This window comes from Vigna angularis, chromosome 5 (genome assembly GCF_016808095.1).
Source record: "Vigna angularis cultivar LongXiaoDou No.4 chromosome 5, ASM1680809v1, whole genome shotgun sequence".
Taxonomy (NCBI): Eukaryota; Viridiplantae; Streptophyta; class Magnoliopsida; order Fabales; family Fabaceae; genus Vigna; species Vigna angularis.
In genome coordinates, this window is record NC_068974.1 from 28,102,870 (window position 1) to 28,126,936 (window position 24,067).

General features: G+C 30.3%; 1 protein-coding gene and 1 pseudogene across 1 annotated transcript; both read right to left on the reverse strand.

Annotated features, from left to right (window-relative positions):
* Positions 1–3,795: 3,795 nt before the first annotated feature.
* LOC108339753 (uncharacterized) lies at positions 3,796–6,373 on the reverse strand (annotated as a pseudogene).
* Positions 6,374–7,199: 826 nt separating this feature from the next.
* LOC108338990 (probable polyol transporter 4) lies at positions 7,200–10,113 on the reverse strand. The gene is made up of 2 exons (XM_017576104.2): positions 9,526–10,113; positions 7,200–9,062 (listed from the first exon to the last, which is right to left on the reverse strand). Exons 1-2 carry the CDS (start codon positions 9,740–9,742, stop codon positions 7,684–7,686), a joined length of 1,596 nt encoding a protein of 531 aa, XP_017431593.1. The 5' UTR covers positions 9,743–10,113; the 3' UTR covers positions 7,200–7,683.
* Positions 10,114–24,067: the final 13,954 nt, after the last annotated feature.

The window sequence follows — 24,067 nt, forward strand, 5'->3', positions numbered from 1 at the left end:
GCTGAAAATAGATAATTGTTGTTAGTTATTGTAAAATAAAAAAGGAAAAATAAATAAACAAAATTGTTTAATGGTGTGTTTGGATTAGGTAAATTCAAAGAATAATTTATTTGACAAATTTGAAATATTTTTAAATAAAACGAGTTGTTCAGACGAAAAAATTAAAAAAAAATATTGGTTTAACTAAGTTTTAAGTGTTGATAAATTTGAGAATTTTCAATTCAGTCCTAATTTAAATTTTGTGATATGTTGAGTCCTAAAAGTTTTAAAAAATTTAATTTGAGTTTCTATGTTACCTTTTTCTATTAATTAGGTAACTTGATTATTATCTTATCCTGTCACATTGTTTAAATGTTACATTTTTATCGTGTTGCAAGAGACCGTGATAATGAGTATCTTCTCGAGAACGTATTGAATTCAATAGAAATTACTTTCTAAATTATAAAATTATGAATTTATAATTATGTAATGTTATAATTCTATAATTTTATAACTTTATAACTTTATAACTCTATAAGTCTATTTTTCGAAAATTATACAAATCTATAATTCTATAATTTTGGAATTCTATAATTTTGTAATTATGTAATTCTACAAATTTTATAATTAGAATTATTTATTCTTGTCCTCATGGTCTAACAAAAATATTATGTGTCAACATTTTAGAAAGGTGACAAACTAGTTACAAGCTACACACATAATTAACACAAAAATATAACGACAAGAAATCAATTAAAAACATTTAATTTTTTAACAGACTCAATTCAAAATTCTCAAGTTTATCCATAATTAACTAAAATAATAGAATTTAAAATTTTTTAAAAAAATTAAAACTTCACAACTATTATGTCTCTTTATTCACATTATACACACTGTTGAATGAAAAAAAAAATGAAGACAAAAAAACAAGGAATCCTCTTTATATAATAATATAGATAGTATAGATATTTAAAAAAAATGTTAAATATTATTTGATTATTTAAAATAGACTAATATTATTTTTGTAAATTTTAATTTAAAAATACATATTTTTGAAATAAAATTTTATCTTAAAATAAGAGAAAAATAATACATAAGCGATATATTGTCTTATACTAATAAAAACATAATTCATTTACTATTAGATATATTATTTTATACTAATAAAAACATAATTAATTTACTATGAGAGAATCCTTTAATAATATTTATTTATTATTTATACCTAAAAAAAAGTATAAATATATATGTGAGAGAAAGTATAATCATACTATAATTATTTTTACTCACAACTATATACCTTCAAAATCGTTATTTTTATTTCTTCATCAAATTTATTTTCGTCACTATATTTTTTCAATGAGGTTCATTACTTTTGGAGAAGCTATCTCAACCCACATGGAGATCATCTTTTGTTAAGGGAGCTTCCTTAATTCATTCTCCATCAAAAGTGTTTAAATATGTGTTTATTCGGTAAATCCGAGCATAAGCGTTTGAGTATGAATATGTGACTACTCGATAAAATTTGATCATGAACGTCCAAATATGTGACTACTCGAAAAAATATATAAACATGAGCATGCGAATATGTGACTATATAAGAATCTAAAAATGTTATCAACTCGAAAAAATTCAAATATAAATTAAGCATAAAAAAATGTGTGAATATAAGAGTTTGATGATGTGACCAACTCAATAAAATTCGAATATGAATTACACGTCCAAAAATATTAATATATAAGTCTAAAAACATTTTCAACTCGAGAAAATCCAAATATAAGCGTCTGAAAACTGTAAACCCGAGTACAACTGGAATATGAACTGAAAATAAGATACAAACTAATTTATTTAATAACTTCGTCAACTTACAATCATTATTAACTTTTGAATTCGAAGAGTACCTATCCGACCCACATTTACAATATTATATCTTTTTACAAATCAAAAATATTAAAGAAAACTAGAAATTGGATATAAGATGCATATAATATATTAATTACCTTAAAATAAAGAAATATATATATATATATATATATATATATATATATATATATATATATATATATATATATAAGAGATATGTGATATTATACATACTAAAAATAGAATTTATTTACAATAATAAAATTCTTAATAATATTTATCTATTATTGTTAAGTCTAAAAAGACTATAAATATATATCATTACATAAAGTATAATCATCTCATAATGGACTTTCATCGCAAATATCCTAAAATCTGTTCCCTCACAAATAGTCATCCTAAAAATCTCTAAAGCGTCTGGAAATGTTTTATAGATAGACTTCCTTTATGATGATTATAAGCTCAATCACACGTCATGAGGTCAGCCTACATCTAAGGCTCCTTGGCCAAATCTAATAAAAATAATAGAATTGATTGATGAAAAGTGTATATAAGATTATTAGTAATTGCAAATAAACTATATGGTAATTTATTAGATATGTTATTACGTAAACCAGCTTAAGCATAACACAGTCGCATTGTGAACTAACAACTAAAAATTTAGGCCATTTTGTTTCACAATGAATTAAATTTTTTAAGGATTAGAAGCGAATTAATATTTTTATAAATTAATATATAATCCATGTAACCTATATTATCAATTTTTAGGATCAAATTAATACTATATTCTATTTTTATTCACTTTTAAGTTTTCCGAATTATATTTTGATGAATTAATTCCCAACCAAGTATATTTACTTTTATAGATATTTCCTAAGCATTTACAATGAATTCTTATGTTAGATTGAACCATATAGTTGATTGGCCGACTTACAGATATATTTAGGAAAATTATTCAGTTTTAATTTTTTTTTCTTTATTCCAAAATAATTATAGTTTAAAGTTTCTTTTTCAAGAAAACTATCACTTTTAATAATTGTGTACTTTTATATGTTGCAAATATAAACACGAATGTAAATTATTTTAGGTTGGCAAATTATTGGAATAGAAAATAAACATTTCATTAAAATTGAGGATAAAGTTAATTTATAATTTTAAAAGACTAAAATTACAATAATTAGGCTTTGGTCTATTATAATGCAGTATAGGTTTCTTAAGATAAATATCATAAACCTTTTTGAGTATATTTTTGTTTGGCCTGAAATAGAGGACGATTATGATATTGTTTTAGAAAATATTTGTTAGACTATTGGTAATAGAGAAAAGATGAACTTTTGGAATGATTTCTGGTGTTGTTCCACATGTATTTCAATTCTTGCAGGAGTTTCTTTTGATAACAGGTTAAATCTTTTTGCTAAAGTTTCTCAAGTTTGGAATAATAATGTTTTTGTTGTTGCCTCCTTTTTTATGTGAAAATATTTGAGCTACCAAATATACATAATCTTAGGATTACCCAATAGGATGACATTTCAAATTGGATGCTGGAAGAATTTGAAATTTTGAATCAAAAAGGTTGCTAGAAGGTTTTTTTTCTCTTTTTTTTTTTTTTGCAAATTCTGTTCTAAGGGATTGGAGAAGATTAATTTGGTCTTCTTCTCTAAAACATTAGTTTTGTGGAAGCTATTACACCAAAGACTGCCTTAGGATGTTCTCTAAAACATTCTTTTATACAAATTGTTTCTAAGTTTTAACTTTAAAGTTGTTCTTTAGTAGAAACTTTGTCTTATATATCTCGAACAATAATATTTTTTTTTTTATGTATGACAAATGATCGATATTTTATAATGTTATCTTATTTGAGATGTCAAAATACAGAGTATTAGAATCTTTATAAGTATATTTACACTTAGGAACAATAGAAAGTTTAAGAAGAGGATATCACCATGTTTGTCATATTAAACACCATTCAAAGAGTCCTCAAATTTCCATATAATTCAGAATGTCTTTTACACCCATTATCAAACAGACCCTCTCGTCTCCATGCGAGATAACACAAGATGCAAGGGATACAAAGAACAATAACGTTAATCAAACTTTATTATTCACCTAGACATTGCAACAAAACTCATGGAAGTTGCTTTTAGCCTGAAAGTAAACTTTAGACACTTTGTTTGTCAAGGAACTCAATGATGAGCTGGTTCACCTTCTCTGGCATTTGTTCATGCACAAAATGGCTTCCTTCTGGAATATACGTGATTTCCAAGTCAGGAACAAAGTTTTTCACCGCCCCACTTCGAATATAGTCCTCCATGCCTGGAAACTTGAGCACATAATCTTTCTCACCCACAATCAGAAGTGATGGAACACTAACTTTTACATCACTTATGCCAGCATCCACATTGATACTCCTGAATGCATCATAAGTACTCCTCTTTACCCTCAAGACTATTTATAACAGTTTTAAGGAGTGAAGAAAATGCTAGGTTTCACAAGACTAAAACTCCATACATCATCTTTGTCTTTTGACATTTTCAAAAAACCAGATTTGATCAGCGACAATTGTTAGTTAATTTAGTTTTTCTCATTGTGAAAAAGCAGTTAGTCCTGGATTCTATCCATTAGCCTTTTATCAATCAATTTGATTCAGAAGTTTAATGTGTATAAGTTAACTTGGCAGCTAACACGGTGTCCTAAATTGATTGCTATGATAATATTATGGACCAAACCAAAATGATGTTAAGATTAGGGATTAAATTAATTGAAGTTAATAAGATCAAACAATAGGATTTAGGAATCAAACTAACTGGAAGGTTAAAATGGTGTTATGGTCTACAAATAACCTTAGCCCTAGTTTAGGGAAAATAAAAACAATTGAGCAGCATTTCAATTTAAAAGGGAGAAATGAGTTTATTTTACCTATAAGGAACCTGCAATGCATATCTGAATCCAGATTTTTCATATAAAGATGCATAGGTTGCAAGATCTTCCTCAGAGAACCATGGAGGTAGGGGAGTAGATGGGTCAAACAAGTCCATGATTTCTTGATCATCAGCAGCAATTGGAATCTCACTTCAGGAGAAGAGAGTGTAGATGTTTCTTATCACAGATTTCACGGGAAAGCGGCCAAAATCTGCTTCTGCCCTCCCAGGCTCCTGAATTGGAATTGGAATCAATGAACAAATTACCACTAAACATTCCAATGAATATGAAAACACTGGTCTTATACCTTCACAATCTCTATATATGTAAAGATTAAGATGAGCAGTTTCTATATTTAGAGACCAAAAGACTAATTAAACTATATAAAATCTATGATGCAAGATGGAATTTGTACCCGCCACCTAGTAATATAAAACCCTTTGGGGAGCAGAAGGTGACCCTCCACTGCAGAGGGACCTGGAAGCATGAAAGGAATGCCTAAACTTATGATACCAGCAACTCTTTCTGGGTGCACTGCAGTTGTAAGATGTCCTGGGAAGGCACCAAAGTCCTTACCAACTAGAAAAGCCTGGTATAAACAACGAAATTCATATGCAATTAGGGATAGATATTAGACTCAGACTCAGTTTCTCTCTGTAAAAATTATTATTTCATCAAATGAATCTTCGTCGGAGTATAGTTTATTTACAGAATTTCCCAGTATGAATGCAGGTATGAAAATTATACTTTCTAGTCTTGTCCATTTTAGCATAATATATATATATATATATATATATATATATATATATATATATATATATATATATATATATATATATATATATATATATATATATATATATATATATATATATATATAACACATTTTACAATTTCAAAGTTTTTATAATGATTTATGATTAAGGTAAGAAATTTCTACATATTAGATCTGCATATAGACGATCTAAACCCAAGAGGGTCTCATTTCTAGAATTTATTGACATATACTTCTGCAATCTAGAAACCTTTACACATTGACAAAGTCATGAAAATGTACTGCAACATATCTATCTCCTTACCTTGGTGATGCCTAAAGCATCCAAAAGACCCACAATTTCATGAACTAAATCAAACATGGTTTCCTTTTCTGGCTCAGCTGGTTGCTGAGAGAGTCCATAGCCTCTGAAATCAAAGGCAATAGCCCTATAACCAGCGTTTGCCACAGCAATCATCTGGTGCCTCCATGTGTACCAGATCTCTGGGAATCCATGTAAGAATAGCACTGCCTTGGACCCTTCACAGACACAAATATGATTAAATTGAAGAAGATGCAAATGAGTATTAGACAGTATTCGAAGAGGGTTTTTTTGAAGGAATTAGCGTACCAGTTCCAATCCCTGCCACGTGCAGCTTCAGTCCCTTCACTTCCACCTCACTGTGCTGGATCTTCTCCATCATACAAGGACAAGTTTACTGCAATTCAACAACACTATCTCAGAAAAACAGTGGAACATCAAAGAGAAGTGAAAGAGTTAGGAAACGGATAAAAGTAAAAGGAACACAATCAAGTGTCGAATATAAAGATCATCAGATAGTTTAGTTGAGGAAAATTTGAAGGAGTTATTATACATTTAATTTTTCATCTACCTTATTTGAATCTCATTTTTTTTAAACTTTTTTTTATTGTTTTATCACATTGTTTATATCTATCAGATTTTATTTACTCATCTATACTTTGTATTCATCATTTTCCAGTTTGAAATGAGAATAATATTCAAGAGAAAGGATGCACATAATCTTAGAATAAATAGAATGAATTTTATCACTCAAATAGATAGATAGATAAGATAGAAATTTAGATGTTTCATTTAATCATAAGTATTACATATAGTTAAATTCCTCTGAATGGTGTGGATTGAAATAAGGATTTTGAAAAAAGAATGTAAAATTGTATCCCATGTTTTCATATGTAGAGGTTAGAGAGGAAGAAGATAAAGTTTAATATAAAAGAAAAACATTTAAGGTGTAATTAGGTGAGATTTATACGCAAATAGCACAACATTTAATGTGTTGCAGCAATTTAGAGAATAAAAAATGGGATGTTAATTGGTGTAAAGTTGTATTGGAGAGAGTTTGGTGAGTTTGGTGAATTTTTTAATAAGGAAATCTTAGGCAGGACATTGTCCAGAAAAATATTTTGCATGTTCATTGCTCATTATTTTATTCAGCTCTGTAAAAAAATCATCGTCACTTACTGAATCTTTTGTTAGCTTCTTTTGTAAATCTTTTTCTGTTTTTTGTTTTTTTAATGATTATCCATATCCACTCATACACCTGCCTTAAGTTATTTTAGAACATACCTGTGGTTTTGTCCAATTGCAGAGAATTAATTACTACAATTATCCTTAATTCCTAAACCATAAGTAATTACTCATAATGAAGAAACTGAAGCATACATGCTCTTTGGTATCTTAAGATTATCACAATTCAGAGACCAGAGTTGAATACAATATAATGTGTCAAAGAATCATCTTAATTACATTCCTCGTCGATACATTGTAAGAGGCACTATAATTTGTCTCCGAACATACTCACGGAGACATGATCATCTCCACCAAAAATCTTCTTCAGTATACAATGCTATAATTGACTTTAATGTAAATTAAAAAAAAAAAACAAGAATAATTGTACAACTAGGGAAAGTTTAGAATGCATTATATCTTCATCACTTCATACTCCTTGTGTTCCCTATCCCTACTCACACATCTCCTTGTGTTCCCTATCCCTACTCACACATCTCAATTTTTCTGGTAGCAGAAGATCATATTCATCTGTTATGTCATAATAGCAAGTAGCATGTCATGCATAGAGCCTTAGACATAACAGGTGGAAGATGAGAGTAACCATGGAATGATTAATCAATTAATTTGTTAAATCAGTTTTGTTCTGCACAAGTTGTTCAACATCTCCTAACTCCATTTCTTTCCCTTGAATCTCATACTCATTCTGAAACATCATCTCTATCTGCTCCAATGACTTCCCTTTAGTTTCAGGAACCAGTGTGATGGCAAAGGCAACGGCAAGAGCAGAAATAGCAGAAAACAGAAAGAATGTTCCAGCAACACTGATTGCCTCAGACACTGAAAGAAAAGACATGGCCACAAGGCCACTGCAGACTCTATTAGCGACAGCTCCAAGTGCAGATGCTTGAGCACGCACGCGCAAAGGGAAGATTTCAGATGTCAAAACCCAACACACAGGGCCTAGTCCAACAGAAAAGAATGCCACATTCCCACAAACAAAAAGAATAGCCAATGCAATCACAAATGATCCTTTTCCAAAGAGAGCAAGTGTAGCACCCATGCAGAACAAACACACTGTCATCCCAATTGTGCTTATCATGAGAAGTGGCTTCCTACCTAGTTTGTCTATGAGAATGATTGCTACCAAAATGAAAATAGTCTTTGTTAAGCCTACAGCAACAGTAGCAGCTAGAAGTTTTGAATTGTCTTCAATCCCAGCTGCTTGGAAAATTTCAGGACTGTAATACACGGTTGCATCAATTCCTGAGATCTGTTGGAAACACTGAATTCCAAGTCCAGTGATCAGCATTCGGCGAAGAGGAGGAGGAGGAAAAAGGAGTTCACGCCACACAGGTTTCTCCTCATACTTGTCAGAATTGGAAAATCCAGCAGCTTGTTGTATTTCTGCAAGCCTCTCCTCCACTTCTTTCTCATCTTCATTTGTTTTCAACAGCACTGATCTTGCTTCTTCAATTCGGTTCTGCATTACCAACCATCTTGGTGACTCAGGAATAACGAAAAGCGCAAACCCAATGAACACTGAAGGCAGAATTCCCACTGCAAGCATTACTCTCCAGCTTGTGTGCACTGAAAGGCCAGAAAACGCATAATTTGACACATAACCAAGCATAATTCCAACATTTATAAAAATCTCTGGGAAGGTAGTAAGAGAGCCTCTATTCAGGTTTGGTGATATCTCAGCAATGTATATAGGGGAGATCATAACTCCAAATCCTATTCCAATCCCAGCTAGAAATCTTCCAATCATTAGTATTGCATACGAAGGAGCAAGAGTCATTGTGATTCCACCCATTTGGAAGACAACTGCCGCTAAGGCCATCGTCCATTTTCTACCAATAATATCTGATGTTCTTCCACCACCAAGACTACCAAATAGTGAAATAATACTAAGAATACCAACCAAAAACTCTACTTGAACCTCAGATATATTCAGATCTTCTTTTATAAATATGACGGCTCCACTCATGACACCTACATCTGCAAAAACAGAAATTATCAAAATAAATCACATAAACTTCTAGACTTTTTCAAAATAGCCCGGAATTAGAATTCATGATCAAATTAATTGCACCCACAATAGATTGATTAAATATCCTTGCACTAGCACTGCCATCATTCAATCATAGTCAGAAACTGTCATCTGTGGAAAGTTTGTTAATCAAAACGATAGCAGCCTTAAAAGTTACAGACGTAAACTCATGGGTAAAAATATGCAGTTGACTTCTCACAATTGCCAGCTTTGAACCCAAAGCTTGGCAGATCTGTTTCATAGATACTAGAAATGCAAAGGTAAATCACAGAACAAAGGACAAGATGGGGATTGAATGGATTATCTAAAAACCATCACCGACACAGTAAACAGAATAGTCAAAGGAAAATGCAGCAACGAAATAAAACCGTTTCCACAAAACTGACCAAAACAGATAATTTTCAAGCATACCATAGCCAAGAAGGACATTGTTGAGAGAAGCAAAGATGGCACAGGCAAGAACATATTTCCTGGTACTGCTCCTCCTTTCTTCTTGTCGTTGCTGTTGCATCAAAACATCATCGTTCTCCTCAGGAAGTTCAGAGTTCATCCTCTTATACTTGTTCTTTGCTCCCAAGGGGATTGCAGACAACCCCATTTCTCCATTCCCGTTTTCTTGGAACCCCATCTCCTTGATTCGGATCCCAATTGGACCGTGTGTGCTATTTGATGTTCAAACTTGAAAATTGTCTCAAGTTGCTAGCTTTAAGTTCGAGGGGTGCTGTTTTTGGTTGGACTGTCATAAGACATAAGGGGTACTCACCAAAATCATGACCATAGATTTGGCCTCTGGATCTGAAGCTCAAACTGAAACTGAAAGAACAAAAGAATAACCTCCCGAGATTGAAGGGTAGGACTAGATATTCGACAAGAGGGACCAACCCCTTTTTGTCACGCAAGCAACTTCAAATCTCAAGCAACCCAACTTGCAAAGTTTCTTCTATATTTATTCCATGCATCAAAATTCACAAGGATTCAGGATTTGACCCCCCACTTTATCAAAGCTTAAATGGCGCTTTCCGCGCAGCAAACATGTTTGTAACTTTCTATGATGTATTCAAGTTTATTAATTTTATTTGAGAAAAAAATATAAATATATTTTAGACTTTTAATGCTTATTTTTAAAGAAAATTTACAAAAAAATAATACTTTAGATGTAGGAACATGTAGGCATGACAAAATGGTTGCGGATAAAATTTGTGACGAATAAATAATTATTACTTACACGTAAAGAAGTGTAGGTATTTTAATTTTTGTTTTTAAACGGATTAGGTGCGAATATTATATTTTATGATTAGCGGGTACATGTTATTCATAAAAATAATAATAATTATATTTTTTAAATTAAATTTAATTAAAAATAAAATAATTTATATTTTATTAGATTAAATTTATTTAATTTATATTATATTATATATATAAAATAATTTAATTTTAAAAATGTATAAAATTATATTTTTTAAAAATTTTGTGACTACTCGTAGATTTTAAAATATATATTATTTCTTAAGGGAGTATTTGTATAGACAGGGAACGGATTGTGGATTAGATTTTAATTGTGTGGATCGAGTAGAGATTATTCGTGTATGATGTGACCTATTGTAAACCATATAATTTACGTTTGCTGATTTTGGCATCATCGTATACTTTTCTCGATTGGCTTGAATGTTTGTTCCTTGATAGCATATAGTTTTTCGTTATATAAATTATAAAACATTAAAACAAAAAATAAACTTCACGAAAAATTGAACTATATTGTGACCGTGGGAAGAGAAGAAGAAATCGCTTTAATTTAGAAGGTGTCGTGGAGTGTATTCATTAAATAGTATAGCCTTCAAGGAGAAAAAAAAAAGATTATGAAAGATTGAGTAGTTTATTATGCATACTATAATAATTGCTGATTAAATTTAAGAATGATTATTAACAATACATTTTTAATATATTTTAATTCGTTAAATTTTATTAAGAATTATAAGTTATGAAAAATATTAATAAATTGTGAGATTCTAAATTTTATAATTTTAATAAATTTAATTGATAATAAAATATTAAAAATATGTGACAAGAATGATTTCAAGATATTTCTATTATTGATTTTTGTTCTGAAGAAACTTTCTCTAACCAAACACGCGTGGTTTCATAATACTACTTTGAACAATTCTAACAATATCAAAAGGAAGAAAGTATGGTTTGATTGAAGATTTTTTTGTTTTTCAAGATAGGTTTCTAGGCCTCTAAGTCTTGATGAAGATATTTGACTTTTTGCTTAGAATAAATAATCTTGAAGAAAATTTCTGAGTATGAGAACTTAGGACTTGTACAATACTTTTGGTCCATTTTCTCGGCTAAAGAAATTATTTTGTGAGATGTTAAGGCTCTAATGTAATGTAAGACTACATTCCTAATAATCTGGCAAAAAATATTTATTCACTTAAAATTTATTTATTCATTCTAAAGTATGGTCTGTGAATAATAGTATACATCAACAATATGAAACTATAGAATTAGGCCAATTAGCATAAACCAAGTATTGTTGACTTCACTAGACAACTTAATTTATATAGGATTATATTTTTTTTACATCTTCGTCCCATCACCAAATAAAAAACTCTATATAACTAAAAAAATATCAAAACTATATATTTAGTTATTTACATATGTTAAGAATTCTTTCGTGGAACCTTTATTCACTAGTACAGAAAGGGTTTTAGACGTTTGTTATTTTGGGTTTTTAACTGTTATTTTAGGCTTTTAACGTCTGATCTCTGTCTGACGTCTATATGTGTAACGTTAATGAGGCGTTGGACCAATAGGTCAGACATCTATATAGACGTCTGATCCATACAGGTCAGACGTCTATATAGACGTATAACACTATAGATCAGACGTCTAAAACGTCGTGGTATTTGATTGGATCTTTTTTCACTTGAGGCCTCTCGGGTTGCTTTTGGCTCATGGTGATTCGAGTTTACAACTTTATATTTTAGTTGAAGAGAATGTATTGTACGTTGTTTTGTATTGGATGGTTTTAAAAACATAGTGGAGAGAATTGGAGGAGTGCAAAACACAAGAAATTGCTGCCCAAGAACGCCGCCTAAGGACACGAGCAAAACTGCACCAAAACCCAACGAAAACGCATTTTAATCGGTTCAAATGAAAGATAATGCATCAAAGAGTGATGTAATCGAAGTAAAATTAATTTAAAACGGTGCAAAAGTGAGAAAACGAACTTGAAAAGCGTAACCCGTAAAGAGAAAACACGAGGAAGATGATGAACATTAAGTGTGCGTAACTGCTGCCTCGCGTTCGCGGTGTTTTAATGCAGGCATATAGAAGTCAATTCCCCCCACATCAGACGTCTATATGGCTTTATAAGTCAGATTGGCGGGATCTAACGTCTAAATGGAGTTAAAAAGTGACTTTTTAGATTTCAAAAATGAGTATATAGAAGTCGGTTTCCCCCACATCAAACGTCTATATGGCTGTAGAAGTCGGATTGGCGGGATCTGACGTCTAAATGCAGTTAAAAAGTGACGTTTTAGATTTCAAAAATGAGTATATAAAAGTCGATTCTCCCCATATCGGACGTCTATATGGCTGTAGAAGTCGGATTGGCAGGATCTGACGTCTAAATTGAGTCAAAAAGTAACTTTTTAGATTTCAAAAATGAGTATATAGAAGTCTGTTCCCCCCACATCAGACGTCTATATAGCTGTAGAAGTCGGATTGGCGGGATCTGACATCTAAATGGAGTTAAAAAGTGACTTTTTAGATTTCAAAAATGAGTATATAGAAGTCGGTTCCCCCACATCGGACGTCTATATGGCTGTAGAAGTCGAATTGGCGAGACCTGACGTCTAAATGGAGTTAAAAAGTGACTTTTTAGATTTCAAAAATGAGTATATAGAAGTCGGTTCCCCCCACATCGGACGTCTATATGGCTGTAGAAGTCGGATTGGCGGGATCTGACGTCTAAATGGAGTCAAAAAGTGACTTTTTAGATTTCAAAAATGAGTATATAGAAGTTTGTTCCCCCATATCAGACGTCTATATGGCTTTAGACATCTATTTTGGAGGGGAAAAACGTCTATATGGTTGTTTTATTTACGAAAAATGTCACCAGTCATTTTTTACATTGGATATTCGAGGGTCGGACGTGTAAAGGGTGACGTTAAAGGTCTTTTCTGCACTAGTGATTATATAATAAAAGAATATGATAAAATAAAATAACAACATGATAACGTAATAAGAAGATATTAGTATATAATTATATTTAATGTTTGATACAAATACATTTTGTCAATTTTAAAGATACAAATATAATTACGATACTATGAGTTACATTAGAATATTACAAGAAATATGGAAAGTTAACTATGTAAGTTTTAGAATGTCAATTTTTAAGTGTAAATGGATTGGTAGGAATTCAGGTGTGAGGACAAATGACCTCAGTTTCGTATTGGAAGGAAGAAGCATGCACGAAAATCATAATGAAAACTCTCTAAATATATACTTGAGATATCGTCTTTCTCATCAAAAACCATTCAAGTAGATGTCGATGACATAGCTGATGACATATATGTCATTCGAAGTGATCACCACAAAAGAATATGGGAGAAAACAATACCACAATAGGTCTTTATTTATTAATATGTCACATTTACAATTTTTTATTTTCCTTGTTCTAATCTTATAGAGCTAATTGATTATATTTTTTTATCTAGATTTACTAACTATGTGTTTCTGGTATGACAAGCTCTGGACCCTCCACAAAAAAGAAATGAGTCCTTGAGAAAGATGAAGCTTCAAGTGGAGGAAAGAATCAACCAACGCATAGTAGTTATAGCGTAACACTTTATGGAAACACATCATAATGACTTTTCCTTGTGATTATCAACACTTCAATAAAAACAACAAATAGAAAGAGCATTTGAAAAAAAAAATCTTTAGTTAATGCAACAGCAAAATACAGAGTTTCCTACTAAAGCTCCAAGATAACGTCATGTAAACACAAAAAGCTCATGTTGCATTGTAGATCACACTGACTACACAAGTCAATATGATGGAGACCCCCCACGCATTGTGGCCATAGGATGAAAACTTGAAGGAGGGAAAATTATCCATTGTGCTCTTTTATTGCCCCACTATGTGCATGTGACTATTGATGAAGCTCAAGATCGTCATGCTCGAGTGCCTGTGCCAACTTCATAGATCTTATTTGTGAGGTGGGGCCTTAGGCACATTTATAGCTTGACCTAAACCATTGCACATACTATACCGGTCGACCACAGGTAATTTTTATTGTAAGTATTTTTATCTTATAGTTTATAGATAAATTATTCATACCTTTGAAATCTCTATTTCAGTTCTTCCCTCCTTAAAAGTAGGTCATGCGTCAACTTGTTATCCATGAAGATGATGACATTGCATGAGTAGAGGATGATCCTCTAAGAATCTAAGAAAGCTCATCACAAAATTAAATAGGTTGAATAAAGGAAAAGTAGAGCTAGAGTGAGAGTTAATACTATTTGGTCTCCAATATCATGTCACATTGTACATTACTCTAAATGATGCACTAAAGGTCATTGGAGAGACAATATGTTGAATATTTCAATCATACTATGGTGCATGTAAGATTTTTCATTGTTTTCCATATTTAAACCTTGGAATTGCTACTTTTTAATTTATATTTAATTGTCTTGTTATAGGTACATGGAAACATATTCGAGCATATACAAACATATTTGCAAACATGGATGTTTGAGTAACAAAAAGATATGTATCTTGCATCCTACATTGATGGATAAGTTTTACTGAATGTAATGTTTTATGAACTAATGATAATTATTCATCTAACTATTTTTTATTCATAGTAGGACATATTAGCAACTAATGATCATCATTCCAAGACAATGCATAGTTAAATGTATGGTTTTGTTCTCTACGTAGAAAGATGAAAAGTGTTCTAAAAACCATGATACAAACATAAGTCTTACTTTTTTTCATATCATCTACTTAATATATATTGTACTAACATATGTTTCCAGTTTAATTAGAGTTTTTGGTAAACCCAGATCAACCCAAATTCAAATAATCTATCCAAAGGTTGTAACTCTTTTCATTTGTAACTTATTCATTTTAGCTTGTCAATTTATGAACTTAATATGTGATAATTTTCTTTAATCTAAGTAAAAAGATTCATGGGAATGTAACTATTACATAATGAACATGAATTAGAGATAAATAGACAAAAATAATAATATATATTTTTCACATATTAAAAATCATATCAAACTTTAAATATTAATATAAATACATAATGAAGTTGTATTATTTTTTCAACGGTTCAAGAATTCATAGTGTATAACAAATGAGATAATGAAGAAAATAAGATAGAAATGAGTAGTTTATCTACTAAAAAAATGAAGTTAGGATCTGTTATAACATTAGTTATTTTGATTGAAGACTTTCTAGAAGAAAATTTTGATTATGGAAGTTTGGATTTTGTGAGTTTTGATAGTTACAGTGATAATAGTTACATTGTGTTAATAATTCTAGTTTTAATATATAAGTTGTGCTGGAAATTTTTTTTAACTATGTTGTGATATTATCTGTTTTTTCAGATTTTGGCCAATTGTAAATATAACGAATATTTTTAAAAAAAATTAAAGGTAGCATTTAAGATTTATTAATGCTCTAACGGACATTACTAATTTTAGTTTGAAATTATATTAATTAGACGTCGATGTAATGTAAAACCTATTGTAACATCCCAAAATATAGTAATAATCATAAATTAGAATTAATTACATTTCATAATCCAACAATGCAGTCTTACACTAAAAAAACAACGTTCATAAACCGAACGGCTTTAAGTACAGAAATTAATGCATTAAAACTGGGGGTAACAAGAGTTCGAGACGAACGGTTTTACAAAACCAAATAACCGAACGTTCAAAAATCAAAATAACTAACATCCAATAATCAACCGGCCGATCTAAGGCTCGGCCTTAACTTCAACGTCCACCAAATTCTCCTCTTCAATCAATTCTTCCAATAAGGCGTCTCCTTCTGCTCACATCCACACGGATGATCATTGCAATTGACAAGACGGGCATACAAGGACGAGACAACACAAGGAAAGAACACAGGGTAAGCTTACGTAATTTAATTCATACATCAACATTTAAAGTAACATTCCAAACAACACAAGACTATAGTTCAACATATATATAACCATACAAAATATCTCTAGACAGACCGTCCGGACTGTATGAATCTGTGTAGCTACAGGCGTTCTTGCACCCGGGTGATGTAGTAACTGGGATACACTCAACAGCTGCCACCCGAGGTTAGTCCTATCCAAAGTACCCCTAAGGACTAGGACCTCCTGCCGTTCCCACACATGACCTACCCTCCTCTACGTGAGGACGAGTACTCACGGAACATCAGGATAACAGCCAGCATTAGCATGCCCGCAGTCATACTTTACAAAGTTCCATATCCATTCATACATGAGTCGTTCCTCCCTGGAACGCTCGTTCAAATTTCACAACCATTATTTCATCTCATATACTTTTCATTCCTTATAATTCTTCACTTTAACTTCATTTTCGTCTTCCATTTCAATTACATAAAATAACGAGCGTTCAGCCCTCTTCATAACGAGGACGAACGTGAAAAACGAGACCGAGAACTCTCCGTTTCAGACCCTAATAAAATCGACACATCATATTTGACGAACGTCATTTACTACTCGAATCAGTTGAATGAACTGACTCTAGGAAGATCAAATCATTACTTAAAGAACAATTTAAGTAGGAAGGCTCTATGCCGAATCCAAATAGATAAAGACACCTCAAGACGATTAAATGACCATACCAAGAACAATTTAGTTATAGAAACCGATTGCCAGTAAATGACCGAACGCGGTATACGGATTTACAGAAATTTGGACGAACGCTATTTGCACCCGTTTGGTAATTAACGACAAGGACGAGCGTCCGGTATAAGACCGAGCGCCACTCATAACGTACGCTTTGGGTCGAAACCCATCGCGGATCGGTACTCATAATAGAAATAATAAAAATAAAGGTAATACGAGATGGTGAAGTTAGGATTTAGGAATAACTAAGTGTACAAAGGTATATTTATAATTTTCTCAACTCCTCACATAATACTCAAGCATCTACGTTTGGCCGAACGCTCAAACGTAGCACTAATACAAGAGGGCGTTCGTCCTCAACTAGGATTCTTTCCAAATGAAAGAATCCCTTACCAAATCATTTTCACTAGAAAATCGAACGGTCAAAGACCGTCCAGTAACGTACGTACATACTCATAAGGGAAATTTCTTATCATAGTCAATATTATCAAATTTCAGATTTAACATATAGTCTCACCCATCTACAATCGTACCATATTCAAACAACCATATCTTATATCATCAAATCATAGAAATCTTATACATTTCATGCATCATAACATAACACCATAAATTTTCATATCCAATCAATTCAACGAACTTTCATGCAACACATAGTCATATGAATTAAATTAATAAGCTTCCCTTACCTCTTGAAGTGAACGAACTTGCTTCAAACTAAGACTCAGTTCGCAGAAATACGATTTCTTCTACCCACAACGCTCAAACAAACTCTTCAAACTAAACAAATTACAGAAAACCAAGATTGGTTCAGATAAGGTGACCGCGTGCAACCAAAGCTTGGCTTGCATGCTCATATGAACGAACAACTAGGGACGAGAAACTTACCAGTTTCAGAACGCGGAAAGGATCGGTTCAAACTGAAGCTTATACCGCCGACACTTCTACGATTTCTGAAATGTGATCGGAGGGGGAAAATGGTAAGTTTTGGTAGAGAGAAGGGAGGGTTTTCTAGAGAGAAGAAGGAGAAATGGAAAGTCAGAGTTTGGAATGGAGAAGGTGCATGCAGAAGAGTGACGCGGATTTCAGAAAATTCAGTTTTGTTTAATAACGAACGTCCGTTCTCCTGCTGACACCTGCATCCCACTAACTGATTTTCGGATCCTCTTTTATTGACACCTGGCGTTCGCTCAGAGGGATTTCTAAGTGCGTTTTTAATGCATCTGAGCAGGGTTTTGGGTGCATTAATTGTGATTAAACAGGTGGGGTTTGAGTTAAATTTCCAAATCTGACACCTATCGTTAAGGAACATACATTAAAAGAAAAACTTTAATATTTTTAATTCCAACATTAATTTAATGTTACCAATTATAACGTCGGACATTTCATTAACGTAAAAAAAACATACATAGTCATTTTTATGCTGATATATGTATTGTTTTCAACTATAATGATTATATATTACATAAAAACAAAATGTTTTAGAAGGATATCAATAATGAAGGCTAAGGATAAATAGGAAGAACGAGTTAGATGCCTTCAGAGTTAAAAATTTTATTTATTTGAATATTTTATAAATATGTATATACGTAATTCTTTAATAGGGAGGATACATAAAACTTAATTTTTTTATTTAATACTTTTTTATTTGGCATCTTTGTATATTTATATTTTTGTAATTTAAAATTATTATTAAAATTAAATTTGGCAAACAATATATCGAACAAGGAATCTCTTAATACTGTGTTATAGATATATTTATATAATTAAACTTTGTTGACTTACAATAGTAAATAATTTGAAATATAAAAGATAAAAATGTTTTAAAATTTTAAAAACTGAGGTAAAACGCAAGACCAGGTTGTCGGCGGACTGTAATCTAATAAGCACCGACAACATTGGAGTTCAGTTTACTTTTATAAAAACCCTCTAATGAATGAAACAGTGGTTTTAAAGCTCTGCTTCTTGTCTTCAAAGTTTAAGAGGTAATTTTCTTAACATTGTTCTTTTCCTTTATATTTTATACAGTTCTTTTGATTTTTTTTTTCTTCAAAACATTTAAACGTGTAAAAATATATTATTATCTCCTTGTCATTGATTTTTCTTAAAAATATTTATGTCTATATCTTTTATAACCAATTTAATAAATTATTTTAGTTTTATTCATAACCAATTTAATAAATTATTTCATTTTTATCCATGTTCTTTTTATAAGAGTAATTGATGGATACAAGTTTGAATCTTAATTTTAGTATTGAATTTGATAGCGTAGAAGATGCATGGAAGTTTTGAGTTAATTATAGTGATAGTAAAGGTTTTAGAGTTAGAAAACACTATCATATAACAAGAGTAAAAATGATGAGTCTATTACTTCATATATATATATTTTGTGCAAGGAAGGTATATGAAAAAAAGAGCACAATTTTTGCGGGATGCTGCATCTTGTTGGATGCGATAAAATCATCCCAAAAATTTGTATATTGTACTTGATGTTATGTAGAGACCTGCAATCATATAACAAATATGTTTAGGGAGTTGTTGCACTTCACCACTTGTACTAGCAGTTTGAAGATGCTAGTTTTGTAGAGACAAAATATTAAATGGATATCTAACTTTTTTTCCAAGTATTTATATATTTTGCACTTCGATTTTATTTACTTTTTCATTATTGAATACATTTGCACTTACCACCTTAGATCCGTCTACACATTTAATCTAATGAACGTATTTATCATGTTCTAACATCACCATCAACTATTGTAATTCACTTCTTGAACTTCTCAATGATCATTTATAAGTATATATTGCATTATATACTTGCTTGATTATTGTCACATTACACTCATTATTTTCTTTGAGAGTAAGAGAAGTGTTTGCAGGTTTCACTTGACTCTTAGTAATATCAACAAGAAATGAGTGTTCAATAGTTTTTGACCTCCCAAAAAAGAGTGACCAATTAAAGTCTACGACAAATCATGATTATGATATCTACACATTACCTTCAATACACACCCCTCTTAATTAGAAATTGGTTCGCCTATCAATTTAAAAGGACAATTGCATTTTCTTGTGCTAGATATACTAGGTTGAATATCATATTTGTATTTCATGTACTTTCCATCCCTTTCACATCCTAACAATACATACGTGTTTCTTTTGGATTGACCATTACCTTTATCAGATCTTATAATGACAACAACAACACCAAGATCAAAAGCTTGAATCCAAGGAACTAACACAACACGTGTGAGAAAAATCTTATCAATTGTAAAGTTATTTGTGTAAGTTCCCTCATACATTTCATTTATTACAAAAAAAAAAATCTGACATAAAGTTGAATTTTACTTATGATTCGAAGAACAATTTTTCATCTTAAACACTAATCACCAAAACATGACATCACCATAGAATACCTCACTTGTCCAATATGATAATAATAACTCGATATGAAGAAATTTATAAAACAAAACAAGATAAACAAATTTTAAAGCAATAAAAAAAATATAAAAAAAGGGTTTGGAAAAATATTAATAGTCATTTCCTATCTTGAAATCCATGAGAAAGCTTAATCAGATTTCTAAATCCAGAAGAAAGCTAAATTGAATTTCAAAATGTGGGAAAAAGTTTAACCAGATTTTGAAATCTAAGATAAAGCTTAATTGAATTTCAAAATTTAGGAAAAAGTTTAACCAGATTTTAAAATTCGAGAGAAAGCTTAATCGGATTTTATAATGTCTTCAGTTTCTTAAAGCAGATTTCGAAACCCAATGATTTTTTTAAACGGAATTTTGAAATTCTTTGAGTTTATAAACCATATTTCAAAGTTCAATATTCCTTTAAATCAGATTTCGAAATTCGATGATTTACTGAATTTTGAAATCTGATACATATAAATATAATAAAAGTAAAAACTAAATTTGAAACAAAGATGAAAGAAAATTATAATCAAGAAAAACGAATAAAATATGTGTACTTAAACAAAAATGAACGAAGTTTCAAATGAGATAAAGGAAAATTAAGAAAGCTTAAGGAGAGAAAAACATTGCTTTGAAAATGACTTGGGGTGCACGGTCTTAGTAAATATATATATATATGTTTGATGGTTATCTAATTTATTTAATATTATATATATATATATATATATATTAATTATTTTTCAAAAGATATATTTAGAACATAGTAAAATTTGGTGGTGCAAAAAGAAAAATTGGAGATGCAGGAAGAAACTTCTTTACAAAAGTCAAGGAAGTTGGGCCATATTAGCAGATTTTTTTTTTCGATACATGTGTAGTTTCTCTGGGACTTGTCACTTTCAGCCTCTTCTTAAACCCAAATACCAATAACCATAATACAACACAACCTCATTTGAAAAGGTCACTCAGCTGGTAGAAATTTAGCATACGTTGATTAAATGAGAAAAAAAGGAAATAATAATAATAATAAAATACGAAAAATAATAAATGCGTGCTTCTATTTAGGATATAAAAGGAAATAATAATGAATACATGTTGAGTTACCTTGGTAAGACAAATCCCTAGATAGACCAAATTTGTGAATACATTAGAAGATTTTTGTTTATGAAACCCTTAAGGGAAAACACAAACAAAAAAACGCTGTGTCAATCACTGAAAATATAAGGACAAACCTTAAAGGTGCAAAAGCCTTTTGGATCAAAACCCACTAAAAGATAACAAATTGACTTGTCGGAAGGTGTCAAAATTTTAAAGGTGAAAATATGTTGAACATATTTAATAAACTATTCATTATTTTGTTTATTCAAATTTGCAATATTTTGAACATACTTATATTTTATCAAAATAAATAAATAAGATAAAAACGCCAAAGTTGCAAAAACATTTTTTTACAACTTATGGAACTCAAATAATCTAATTGAAATTCTTTATAAATGTATTTTACTCTAAAATTTAGTTTTTTTTGAATAAATTGTAATTAGCCTACTTAACATATAGTAAGGTCATGTTTTGAATATGGCTTTAATAAATCCGAAGACTTTATATATACATTTATTTAGTAATATTCATTATAGATTTTTGACAAATTTCTTCTCATTTGAGTTTTAATTTCTATTCACTTATTATTGTTTCGTTGTGAGAAATTCTTATAAAAAATAAACATTTTTGTAACTTCTAATATAAATTTAACTTATTGATCCAAACATTTGACTTTAAATTATTTTTTAGTTTCATTTGAAAATAAAATATAAATTACATATTATCATAGAAAATCTAGTTATTTACAAAAAGTACTTGATCATTATTCTTACATACTATTTTATAAATTAAAGTATTGTAATTACAATAGTTTATATTATTAATAAAAAATTATAATTAACTTGTAAATTAGAGTCTAATTAGTTTCCAACATTTTAACTACATTCTAATATTAGACTCTAAATTATTATAGACTGATTAAATTTTTTTATTATAATAAAAATTAACTAAAATATTGGTAGTTAAGATTAAAAACTAATTTAAACTCTAATTTACAAATTAATTATAATTTTTTTTATTAATAATAGAAATTATTTTAAATATTAATAATTTTTAGTTTATAAAATACTATTTAAGAATATAATAATTAACTACTTTTTGTCTTTAAATTACTTGATACTTAATGATTTTTTTAGGTGAGAATTAAATAACTATGCATTATCTAATATATACTAAATTTATAACAGTAGGTAGTTACTATTCACAAATTTTATGAACAAAAATTTAGCTAGAAAATTACAATTTTATAATGATAATATTTACATTTCATGTGATAGTATTGTCACTATAATTTATCTAAGAATCTCACAATACAACATATCAAAATTAAGCACCACTTTGTCATAAATAATGTTCAAAAAATAATTGTGAATCTAGAGTTCGTACACACAAAAGATTGATTAGCCCAATATTTCTACAAAACTTCTAGTAATAATAAATATATACGAACATTAAACATTGTTGAACATAAAAATTGTAAGTAATGATTATGATGTGCCCATGTTATAAATTATTCATCCATATCATATAAAGTGTCTAAAGGGATGACTAATCACATCTCACATTACAAAAACATCTTATGCAAAAGAAGAGGAAAATTCTTAATGATTTGAATTATCATTTTTGAACCTTGAGTCTTAATGTTTATTTTCTAAACCAAACTACAAGTTTTACCACAATCTATGCCAATCTCTCAAGTGGAAATCATTTTACCTAATTCACTACCTCAAACAAAATAATCAATCCAAACAAGTCCTATACTACCAGTGCTAACAAACCAATTGACTAACAAAAGAAGATTTTTTTGGAATGACTTAACACCACTCTACTAAAAGTTTAGCTTATGATGACCTTTCATCAAATTCTGACGTGGTGGTAGTAATCACAAGGAAAGATTAGATTTGTTGATGATAGTAGTCTGAATGCAGAAGGTGTTGGACATGTGGTGCTGAGAGATTTTGGTGGTAAGAAAATCATAATTGATGTAGTCGTATGTGCCAGGATTAAAGACCAATTGATTAAGTCTTGGACAACTTTTAAAGAAAGAGTTTGTCATGGAAATGAAGGAGAATGGCCTAAGTGTTTATGACAAAATCAAGAAATTGGTTGTTCATGCAAATATATCTGAGAACAAAACATTTTATGTTGGTGTAAGTACATGAAAACATGAATGTTTCACCACTACAGATAACAAAGTGAATGGTTATGGAACGATAGCTTTGGCCACCTGAGTTTCATCACTGTAAATGGGAGAAGAGCTATACATGAAGAGATGATTCAATAAAAAAGAATCAAACTTGGAAACTTGTTGAGCTTCCATTACACTAGAAGTCAATAGCACTTAAGTGGGTATACAAATTTAAAGTGATTCCAGAGGTTGAAATAATGAAATTCAAAGCAAAACTTGTGGTCAAAGGCTTCTTGCAAAAAGTTAAAATAGACTATGGTAAAGTCTATGAGCTTGTGGCCATAATTGAAACCATCAGATTGATGGTGGCTATTGTTGTGAATGCTAACTATTCATTACACCAGTTAGATGTTAAAGAAACCTTTCCAA

What these genes read in the sequence shown, in the direction of transcription:
- LOC108338990 (XM_017576104.2), bottom strand. Translation starts at nt 9,742, where the DNA reads ATGGGGTTCCAAGAAAACGGGAATGGAGAAATGGGGTTGTCTGCAATC. An exon ending in CAATGTCCTTCTTGGCTATG is followed by an intron (nt 9,063 to 9,525) that starts GTATGCTTGAAA and finishes CTGTTTTTGCAG; the next exon opens with ATGTAGGTGTCATGAGTGGA.